Below are 12,079 nucleotides of genomic sequence, written 5' to 3'. Positions count from 1 at the left end.
CATTATGTTCCATTACGTAACATAATATAATAAACAGGGCACAAAAGTTATAACAAATTTATTTTTTAAGGAATAATCAAGTCGGACACATAAGAAAGTAAAAATATAAAGAGATTTTTTTTTAAAGAGTTTGACTCCTTAAATGTCCCTTAATCTTTGTGTAAAGTAAATGGCAGAAATTTTGTATTTCTTTGAAGTTATTTCATCAGTGGCTATTAAATTGTTTATCAAAAATTACAAAGTTATTAACGCCAATTAGTGATCAAATGCACGATTCCCAGAATATTCTATATACAGAAATAACAAAACGCATTCATGAATCGAGTAAGAAGTATAAGTCGAGCACTCTCACTTTCGCGATCGGATGAACAAGATTTTATCACCGCGAGCGATCACGACGTAACATGACGGCGGTCTTCTAGCCTCTATTTAGCTTCGCTTTTAACTCGCGCGAAAATAACATGCGATTCTAAAAGGCGGCGGCCGTGTCGGCTATTCCACCGCGGATAAGAACAAAGTGCGAGAATTTCTCCTCATCTCCGTAATGTTCCAGCTCGGTGGCGGCAGCGGCGCGCGCGAGATAAATGTCGCCCTTAAGCAGCAGCTCTTGCAGGCAAGATTTAAGGATAGCGCCGGGTCATTTGACGACATTACCGGAAAACGAGAAGTAAATGCGTCGACGTTCTCGTGATTATACAGCGCGTTCGCAGATCTAGTTCTTTATTCCTTCCTCGTGTTTAGCTGAACGTGAAACTTACCGGCGCACGTAAGTCTCCGTTCGTTATCTTCATCCGCGTCTGCATCACGAGGACTCACTCGCCGAGTTTTTCCTTCGCGCGACTCGAAATTTTTTCTCGTCCGAAACTCACGATGACGCGTTCGGGGCTGAATATTTTTGCCGCGTCATTAAACCGTAAATATAACTCATTGTCAGGCTGCGGAGCATTATTCAATGCAAGTAGCACCGTTCGGTTGCAAGGCATGCTCGTGAGATAGGATGTCTTCGACGCCGGTCTCCAGTGTTGCTTTATAAATTTCGTATTCATGAGAGAAAAATTTCAACTTGAGTGGAATTTTGTTTCACTCACTCTTTATCGCGCTTTACGCGCGCTACATAAGATGGTAACTTCGCCTCAAGAGGGTAGAATGTAAAAGTAGTTAACTTCCAAGGGGAATATTCGAAGCGACGTGGATATTATTCGAGTCGGCGCGGAGAAGTATCGCGCAAATAACAGCTTCTAAGAAATTTATTCCTAGAATTCGTTCGAAAGAATTCTGTTGGACTCGATGTAAGTTTCATTGTAACATTGTTCACAAAACTTGCTATCTGCTATACTTTCTTTTTACCTTTTCTTTCCAGCAGCTTTTTATCAACTCGCTGTCGTATTTATTGCTTATGAAATAATAATTGAATATAGCTCGGAAATTTATAATATTTTGATCGTATTGAGAAGGATATTATACATTATTAATTTAGTCCTAACTTATTTACCGTCGGAAGAAATTTTAAGTCTAACTATTTGCAATAAATATGACTATCTGAAAATCAAAATTAATAATTGCTAGAGCTTAATATTCAATTAATTGCATAATACAGAGGGAAAGCAGTGATTATATTCGCATATCTTCTCAATAAATTTTCAATCCATTTTTTCATCGAATATTTAACGTTGAATTTTGCATTTCGAGAATCTATCTATTCACAGCACAAATATTCATCGTTATCTGCGATCAAAATCGCGGCAAAGTCATGTTAAGCGAGTGATCGCACAGAAACGACTAACAACATCCTGGATCTCGTAAGACTATATTACATTGTAACCACGGATCGCTACTTTTCCGGAGAAAACGTGGAATTTTTATTCCTACTTTCCTGTTCGCGGAGGGGGGGGGGGCACGCGGGGGATTAGGCCGACTCAGGGAACAAGGGTTGAAGCCCACCTTAGCTCTGTATGGCTCGTAAACCCAACCACCCACGTGCATTACCGCGGCTGTGGCCATCATAACTTTTCTCCCCTTTATTCTCGTGTATGTCCCGACATAAAGTATCTAAACGCCCTGTCTAAGTCGTGCTGGCGTTTCCAGCTGAGTATGACGGCTCTCCAGTCTCAACAGCTGGAAAATCTCGCGAGTTCGTGCGACAATGATGATTTATTTCAACGACTAATGTGACAACATTATGAACAAATGGCTCGTTCACAGCATCAATCGTTGTGCAGCTGTTAACGGCTTTATTCTTATTTTTATATTACCTTCATATATACGGCATTCTGTCGGATAAAATTTTGATGATAAGTTATGAGCTCGAAATTATTTCTTCAAAATTGTCACAAATATTAAAATTTTTAAGAAACATTTTTTATACTTAAAAGAAAACGTCAAGGAAATTCTACATTACAGCAGAAGCTCTTTGACCAAATTTCTTAACAGTTAATATTAATTAAAATTATATCTACGTAATATATTTTGTGAAAACGTCTATTTTATAAGAAATTTATTGTGTAATTTATTTCAACCGCTTATGCAACGAACGAGAACTTTAAACAGAACATAGGAAGGTCCATAGAACAGATTAACGAACAGAAAGCCATTTGAAAGCGTTTAACATACCTTACGGTAGAGTAACTACAGAAATGAATTGTCTAGATTGACCTACAGTCATCAAAGAAAGCGTAACAAGCGAGAGACTTAAAGACCTTTCCTTCCTCTTTTCGCTTCACCCATGAAAATTCTATTACTACCCTCTATCTCGTCTTCGCAGTCCTTGTATCGAAAGTGCACGAAACGACCGTCACGATAGCTTTTCCAAAACGAGTTTGAAAGAAGCTCTAAAAAGAAATTCTGTGCATTTGACAGTTTCAAAGTTTTTGCCTTGTGGACTGAACGAAATGACTATCCTGTTGAAATAAGATAGTGAGACGGGAAGATGTGAAAGACGAATCCTGCAGATATATGATTTTTTGCAGAAAATTGTCTTTGATTAAACACGTTTTTCTTTTCGCCTATTCCTACTTTGTATGAGTAATTGGGAAATTCGAGATATCTTAATTGAATATAGCTCGAAAAAAAAATTAGAAGATATCTAGTCAGAAGAAATATGTGGAGATATTTGAACGTAATCATTCAAATTTTTAATCAATATTCGCGCAATATTTTATGGTTTATTAGAAAATTTCGGTTTTTTAAAAAGACTTAAACAATCTATAAGAAGGAGAATTTATGTAACTAATTCGTTGGTTAATCATAAGTACATTTATTATTGTTACGATAATTGCTAAGGTAAAGCGACGTTGAAAGGAATTTTTGAAAATATCAGCGGGAAATATTATTTTGTTTTAGGTCGTATAATTCCGCTGGGCCCGGTGCTCAGGGACGAAAGCACCAACGGCAATTTGGCTGATGGCGTTGACGAACTATTGGAATCTCTAGTGAAAACTGCGACAAAAACACCAACCACCAGAACTACGCCACGCGAGCGCAAAAGGACCAGACACGCCGATCGTAAGTCTTGTAAGTGTGACCTCAGCACCCCTGCACCCAGATTCTCCTCTCCTTTCTTTATCGATCGATCTCTAGTCTAGGAAAATCTTTTAATCGACAGTTAATCACTATACGACGGTGTACTTATGGATATCCATATTTATCGCAATATTTGATTACAAAATTATTGGCAATTTTTGAAGTGCAATATATTGCGCAATTATTTGCGTGAAATCAAAGTTCGGTAATTAAGAATTTGAAGGATCAATAAATTTGTCTAGAAATCGAACTTATAATTATACGGGATAATGTTATCGCACATCATCCCTATTTTGCGATAGTGCTTTAATATAGAATTTTTTCTGCACGATATAAAAAATATAGCGCGCACGCACCTTTTGGAATAAAAATTTGCAAGTAGCGTGAAAATTCGCCATTAAAGTTCTATCGACAACAGGAAATATTGGGCGCGAACCGTAGAATTTTCCAATAACTTCTAGTGCCACGAGAGTCTTGAATTATCCGGTGTGAAGTATACATTATTGAGTACGGTTGGTCCACGGATAGAGCTGCGGGGTCACCGGAGTCGATCGATAAGCGAGAAGTTTGGAGATGTCGGCGTTGACGCCCTTAGATCGAACATGCGATCGTACGCGTGTATTCGATTCGATCTTCTTTATATTTTTCATGCACTCTTTATTAGCACTGATCTACCTTTACTTTATTCTTCGTTTTTATTTATCTACTCCAACGTAACTTGTTGTTACAATCGGCATTTCATGACTAAGTTTCATGTGATTTGACAATTTGAAACTTTGGAACGATAATTTCGAGCGATTTTAGAATAGAGAGAGATGTGAAGGCGTATTAATGTAAAGTTATATTAGTTATTTGAACACGATTAAAACGCACAACTGTACCTAATGAAATTATATACATAACGAGATATATACATATGTGAATACAAATGTTCCAAAAATTACATAAAAATTCAGATGCAATTCTCTGATATTTTTAAACTTTTTTTAATTTGAAATTTTGAAAGAATATTTTAATTAAAATAGAGAGATTAGAGGCCACGTTATATTTTTCACGTATATTTTTAAACATCTCGATAATTAAATGAAATTTTTGTTTGAATTTAAGGTCCGCTTGGAACTACGTAAATAACAAAGTTTATTAGAATCTGTTAGAACTTAATTAATCAAAACTCTTGAAGAATTTCAATGCTGGTCATCTCGTTAAGCATCCCATTAAAGTTTTACCGAGGAAAACCGAGCTCAGTTTCATTGCTACAGAAACCTTGTAAATGAAAATGTTCTCAAAGTTTGACACAAATCTCGTAAAACTGTGCAAAGTACAGCGCATAAACAATGCACAGAATTGACTCGGCATAACTTGCCGATCAGAAAGAAATTTTTCTGGAAGCTGTATTCGTTAGTGAGAGGAAAGTTCCAGCGCGGACATGAGTGGAAATCGAGGAACGGAAAGTCTAGCAGTCGAGATAACGTAACGCCGCATAATGCCAGTAGATTATACTGTTTCTACGTTTCTGTTTTGCCTAGACAGTGATCGATCCTGGTACGCAGGAAGTCGAAATAATCCTTCGTTGGACCGATAGCGCGTAAATCTCCCCGTAATCCGATCGCCGGGTGCGTTGACCGATCTTTTCTCTGGCGATACTTATGATAAGCCAGTTCATGCGCTCGAATGCATCGAATACATACGCGCCATTGCTGAAAAAAACGGGGTATTTAACTTCAACAAAAGTATGACAGATTTATTTTTTGGGAAGTAAAAATAACTTTCCGATTAAAATTTTTTTATTCTTAAACTTCCTCAACGCTTATATAATTGTTATTTGTATATCAGTTTATCAGAAAAAAGATGTATATTTATATACACGATACGCGCGTTAATATTTCAAATAACAATTTCTTATTGTTATTGAAATTTTGAAGGAATCAGGGCTTCGAAAAATGACGGGCGGTTTGTAGAGTTAGGATAAAATTGATCCAAGAGTGTAATTTGAGATAAATGAAAGAAATAGTAATAGAAATAGTACATTAAATAATATAGAATAATTCTCAATACGCTACGATGGCATGTTCGGCTTGTGGACGACTTTTCAAATGTATTTCTCGGGGGTGGAGGATCTATCCTACTTGTGTGTGTACGAGTGTGTATCTTCTTTGCCTTTTTCCGATCCATCCTCTGTCTGATTATCCTTCTCTAATGTAACCGAGGAATTCGTGGTGATGGTCTCACTTTATTTTCATCACCGATGACTAACTATTCAACTATTATTCTAACGCAACTCGGGCATGCTCCAATAACGTTTACATCAGTTAAGATAGACAGCAACGCTTGCTAACGGGATGGCCTAGCGTTCTTGCGTCTTTTTTCTGTCCGACAGTGAAGCGATCGCGCACCCGAGAGAACAACACTACGCCGGAGGGGTATCAACCCTGATTGGCCAGCTTTCGTGACTTCTGCGATTAAGGTTCGGTGCTTTTTTTAGGTTTTTCCTTTACAGTGTTCCTCTTGCATACAGCATAGCACGCATTGCTCGCACGATTTTCGACCAGCATGACACATTCCTTCCTAATATTTAAATGTTTAACAACTTGATTTGACTAATATTTTTTAGCAAAATTATTATTGGATATTAATATGCAGAAACCAAGGTCTGTGATATTTAACATTCTCGTCTGTTTGTTTTCCGTTATTTATTTCGTTTTATTTGAAAGCATATTTTATTTTATTTGGAAACACTCAATCGGAAATATCGAAATAATCTGAATAAAAGTTGCACAATTTACAAAACAATTAATATTTATATTGCGTATTTATATTGTTTAATATAACGGTACTGGTTTATTTTTCGAGCACATAATTATTAAAGAAAAATCAAAGTTCAATGAAATTATAGCACCAGTAACAAGTTTGCACATGTTAATGTAAATTGTATTAAACATACATGTATTGTAACATTTTCTAAAACATGCTTTGATCACATAGCTTAAAATATTAGCTTAAATTATTAAAAGTTTAAAATAGCAAATTGTAACAAAATATATATAAGAAATATGTAACAAGAGACTGCATTTTTAAGAATGGATGCATTGTGCACTTTCTTATCAAGATCGATATTTTTATAATAATTATTTTCTTTTGCAAAAAACATGTATGGTGCGACTTCTTGCGAGAAGTCAAAAGTTATTCGAAAACTTTGAGGCTTTGCTTCCGAATAACCGAATATGTTAAGATCGCGCGCCTTGAACTTTATGCAATTTTAGTCTCCTATAATATGCATAAGTGAGACTAAACTGCGCTCGTTGGGAAGGTAAGTAAAAAGTTCACTTCCTAAACGAAGCCAGTGGTGTCTAAGTTTCTCAACTTAATAGAGACTTATGCAACACGAATGTCCCTTTTGCATGCAAACTTCCGACGCCCGCTATAAACCCATAGCGCTTTTCATCTATTTGCATTTAAAGCTCGACAGGAATGCTCTTGCCGCACATATATGGACGTATGCATATTTATAAATGTGATTCTTAGCAAGATTATATTTTAGTTACGTCTTATCGAAATACTTGCACGGGAATCGCCGTCGCGTGTAATCTTAATTTATCTTATACTTGATAATCACGGTAAAATTTATCTTAACCATGCGAAGTAAAAATAATATATAAAATAAATTCAATTGCGTAACTTATATATATATATATAATTGTTTGAAATCCGCGCGAGAGAATGTGCACAATATTAAATATATATATATATAACAGTTTCTTTTAAGTTAAGAAATCGATCAGACGTCGGATTGACTTTAAAAGAAACACTTTCAAAGATATTTGCAGTAAAAGAATAAATGAATAGATGGATCAAATCTTGGAAAGAAATATGACGCTTTTTGAATGTGCTGCACAAGAGTGCTCAAGATGAATTGATGCTTTTATTGAAAGAAGCCATAAAAGTCAGCGAATAAATTTATTTTTAACACCTTAAGATGTTGGATCTTCATGGCTTTATGTGAAAAGCATCGATGTCTGACCTGCAAAACGTGCCTGCCTTCGCTAGGACGTTCGCATCGATCCGTCCAACATAGTAATTTGCTAACGAAATTATTGATGCACCACGACTGGATTGATGTCGAATGATTTATCGACGTGCGATCGTTTGAGAATAAACTATGATTTTTATTACGCTAATATCACGTCAAACTATCAATATGTGATTTGGTATTTTTTCTATATCGTGACAAATATGGCAAATGCATGGCGCACTCCTAAAAAGAACATGGAAATCGAAATAAAAGTTTTTAATTGTAATACTCAGAATTATACTTAAAGAATACTTTTACCAAAAAACTATATATTTTTATTTTAATACTTGTTAAAATGTGTAGTGGTTAAAATTTAAATATATTCTTATATTTATTAAGATTAAATTTAATAATAGATATTTAATCGAATCTGTAATGTATAACGAAATTTGATATGTAATTAAATTTAATATCTATTAAAATTAATATTTGCAAATTTGGAAATTATTTTCATTAAAATTACGATAACTACAAGTCCAAATACGATGATTAATTATCATAAAAATTTCTTGTACGCGATATTTATTTATATTTTAGAAATTATATAATTATGTGATAAAATATGTTTGTAGTATTTGACATACTTTTGTTATTTATACATCAATTTCCGTGATTATAATTGCCAATAATTTATCATCAAACAACTCTATTACATTGCATATATGATTTAACACTGTACATATATGTGTGAAGTGTTATATATATGACGCGCTGTGATACTTTAGCTATAGAAGTTTATCCATCGTTATATTAAATTTCTGCAAAGGTCGATAAAGATATCTGATTGGAGCGAACGCTAAGCGAAATCAGTTTGCATTCCATTAACAACACGTTTACAGTGTCATGTGTGGGTTGCACGCGTTACGTATATGACATCCATGCGCCATGTGTGGTGGCAAATAATTAACTGGAGGATTTCATGTTTGTCAAGTCGCTCGAGCACGAGCGATTTAACTGAGCAACATTAAATTGAAACCTCACAGAGTTCGAAGCTTCATCGATTCGAACGATGGACAGTAAAAGGGAAGGAGAGAGAGAGAGAGAGAGAATTATTAATCTTTATATATGATCGCTTTTATAGAAAAATTAAAATTTATGACGGCAAATTAACAGTTCGAACGTAATTGCGAAAAATATTTCGCTTGTATGAATATTTTAATAATTTATTCCATATAGTTTCGACATAGTCTTGTCGATGCTGGCGAATTCATAAATGTTATTAAAATATTATGAGAATATTTATTTTAATTTTGTTATATTTTTATCTCCGATTACAACAGCAAATATAAATATTTTATTTCAATCATCATTATCGATATTATCGTGAGGAGCAAAGTATGAATTTACTGTTTTATGCATTTGTGTGTATTTGCCCGCTGGGCCTCAGAAAGCGCGAATACATTTCTATTGCAAGGATAACGAGAAGGATCAAAGGGATAGCAGGCAATTGTAGACGGAAGAAAATATACGCGCAATACTAGAAGTTTGTGATCGAAAGAGTCCTTTGTTATACGATACCGGATCAAAGAAAGGTATTATCGATATTGAGGGTCCGCAATAATAGCATAATTATCTCCAAATAGATGCTCTTGAAATACGATAGTTGTGGTAGGTAGTATTATCGATCTTATGTTTGTGAATTAATGAAACCGTAATTTTATCTGGATAACACCCTAATTTGCTGTTGATTTTACTAATTGCATTGAAAATCGAATGCAAAGTAGATAAATTGTTTGTGTGTGTGACTGATCGTACATCGTACTGCTTTCCATACATAATTTTTTTTTTATAGAGAGATAGATAGAGAGAGAGAGAGAGAGAGAGAGTATAATATTTATAAAAATAATACTCAGAAGTTTTTGAAGAATAAACAAAATATTATTTTTCTAAAAGAGGACTACATTTTTATTTTGTCATGCGGGTATTATCAGCATTTATTTTGAGAAATTTTATTTAAATTTTGATTTAATTTCTCTATTTCATCCACAACCATCGGTTTTCATAGCTGTTTTCATTGCGAACAACTTCATAGCAGTATTCCAATAGTGAAGGATTTGTTTACTATCAAATATATTGGCAAACCATCACGTCGACTAATCTCCACACAAAGCGGCAAATTAACCCCAGCTAATTATTTACGTGATCAAAATAACGCGACATATATAATAGAATTTCGATATATATACGTATATCTCGACACCGCTACAATCAACAGTTCAACTGATTAACGAGCATTTCAAATGATACCTAAAGCAGTAAAATTGGCAACAGATGCAAATTTTAGCCATTGACTGTTAATTCTTTTTTTTTTAATTGAAATTATATTTTAATTATGTTTCAGTCTTACGGAGAGAACTCGGTCCAATATACTTTTATTAAACTTTATGTCATATATTTTTCTCAACTGTAAGAGCCATAATTAACGAGCGTTGGCTCCTTTATTTTATCAATACGGATATACATATTTAACGAATTACAGCTTGCGGTATTTTGCATATACAATTGTTTATAATTATAAAATTGTTTCAAATCTTTGTGAAAATTTACCAGCAAAAGGCTAAACGTGGCATAATATATTTTCCAGAACTCACGTAATAATAAATACAGACGACATCAAATTAATTATCGAAGTTTAAAAATGTTAACATCTACCAAACAATCAAATGCGATAATAGCATATTTACAAGCTTGTTAATTGAACTTCTCCGAGTTTAATATGATTTTGAACTGGATAAACGATGCAATGGGTCGATATAAATCGCGGAATCTTTGTGATAATAAAATTTTATTGCAATCATAACTCAGCCGTTTCCTCTTCTTTCGCAGCATGCCTTTTGGAATGCCGCAGCAATATGAATCGTGATATACTCACTTATTTTCTGTTATTGAAAAGAATATCTCGTGCACTGGGAATAACACGTTGCTGAGAAATCTGTCATTTTTTGTTGTCCATTTATAAGTAATTTAGATACGTTGGGGATGCAAAAAAGATACAAAAATTGCAATTACGATGTTACTTATCGATTTCTCTCGCTTTTTAATTGATGAAAATTTTCAGTACACGAGTTTGAAAAGTTCTAAGTAAAAGTGGTGTTTGCTAAGTACTGTAAAATATTGTGGAATATGAAAATATTATTTTTCTATTTTAATTAATTTGATACTTTTTACATGAAAAGGTAAAAGATAGCTTATATCGTCACATAGAAAGTATAAATTAAAATAATAAAGGTATTGGCGCACATCACATTTGCTTACAACAATGTGGAAAATGTTATCGGCGCAAGCCGCTACGTTACGCTTCTGTTGCAGTGCGTAGAACGCTGAAGAACGGTCTCTCGGAAGAGGAGAAGAAACACATCGCCGCCTACATCAAAGGCTACTGACTGTGATAATACTCGAAGGCCACGATATGCTCCCACGAGGCGAAGGAAGGGTGCGACGTCGATATCGCAAAGGGGCGAAATGGCGGAAACTTGGTGAAGACTTCGCAATCCCCGTCAAGGTCTCGGCTTAGAATCCTGTCTTCATGTTCCGGTCAGAGGTCAAACGATTCGATGCTTGATACCACACGATACGTCGCTAACGTTCGCCGAATTCGACATTCGTGTAAAGCCCCCGCGTACACCTCGCGTGTGCACCTTTCGTCCGATTTATGAAGACAGAAAATAAGTACGAATAGAGGAAAAAAAAAAATACGTTTTGTTGTGAATGTTTAGACAAGTATTAATCGGTGATTTAGACTTAAGCAAATGATCAAATAAACATCTCGATGCGTCATTTATGTGCGAGGAAAAGTATCTCGCGCATATTAAAATCTATAGGAATTTCTATTTTTATGGAAATTTATTTTTCGTATAGATGTCTGTGTTTTAAAAAAAGTTTTTTTGTTTCACGTAATTGTTTCTTTGCTACCCGTAGAAATTCCTGGAAGATTCGATGGCGCAGTTATGTAGGACTTTCTTTATGTTTTTTGCTTTGAAAAGGAAAGAGTTAAGCGCGCATTGTTTACGTATTGTACATTTACGTATTATACTCGGTACTTCTCGGAAGATTCACTCGAATTGCGAACGACAGGGTCGACTCGACAATCATATATATGACACCATGTGCCTCGATGAATTTTTATGATCAATCAATTTTTAAGATCGAATACTCGAGCGATCGATGCTTTTATTCGCGTCGATTTACAACGAAATAATAGCTATTTTGCATACGACGTAACTACGTATATTCTAGAACGATTCCTGTCGAATAGCGAACATACCGATATATGCCGAACGACGTGAAGTTCTGCCGGCACGACACTTGCCTAGCGAGAGAAGCAACTTAATTACCTTAATCATCATTTTATTATTGCGTTTCGTAGAAGCGCATAATCGCAATCATTGTAACTCTGTGGAAATAATTCTTGGAATAAAACGAAAAGCAATTATAAACTGGCCGTAATTTTTTTATTCTAAACCTTTTCCTTGTTTGAGAATTTTTTTAAGC

At 34.8% G+C, this 12,079-nt stretch overlaps 1 protein-coding gene across 5 annotated transcripts in view; it reads left to right on the top strand.

Annotated features, from left to right (window-relative positions):
- The window catches only part of Fhos (Formin homology 2 domain containing), a 115,098-nt gene extending 103,074 nt beyond the window's left edge, over positions 1-12,024 (top strand). For 4 of the 5 annotated variants that reach the window (XM_012373587.2, XM_067355839.1, XM_067355837.1 and 1 more), the window contains 2 exons: positions 3,340-3,510; positions 10,898-12,024. In XM_012373587.2, coding sequence (XP_012229010.1) covers positions 3,340-3,510; positions 10,898-10,971 — 245 coding nt within the window. In that variant the 3' untranslated portion in view covers positions 10,972-12,024. Of the gene's footprint in view, positions 1-3,339; positions 3,511-5,896; positions 5,984-10,897 lie in introns of all 5 variants that reach the window. The other variant, XM_067355838.1, reaches the window with a different exon arrangement.
- Positions 12,025-12,079: the final 55 nt, after the last annotated feature.

The sequence above is a fragment of the Linepithema humile genome, chromosome 5 (assembly GCF_040581485.1).
Source record: "Linepithema humile isolate Giens D197 chromosome 5, Lhum_UNIL_v1.0, whole genome shotgun sequence".
Lineage (NCBI taxonomy): Eukaryota > Metazoa > Arthropoda > Insecta > Hymenoptera > Formicidae > Linepithema > Linepithema humile.
This window is presented reverse-complemented; position numbering and strand designations above follow the sequence as displayed.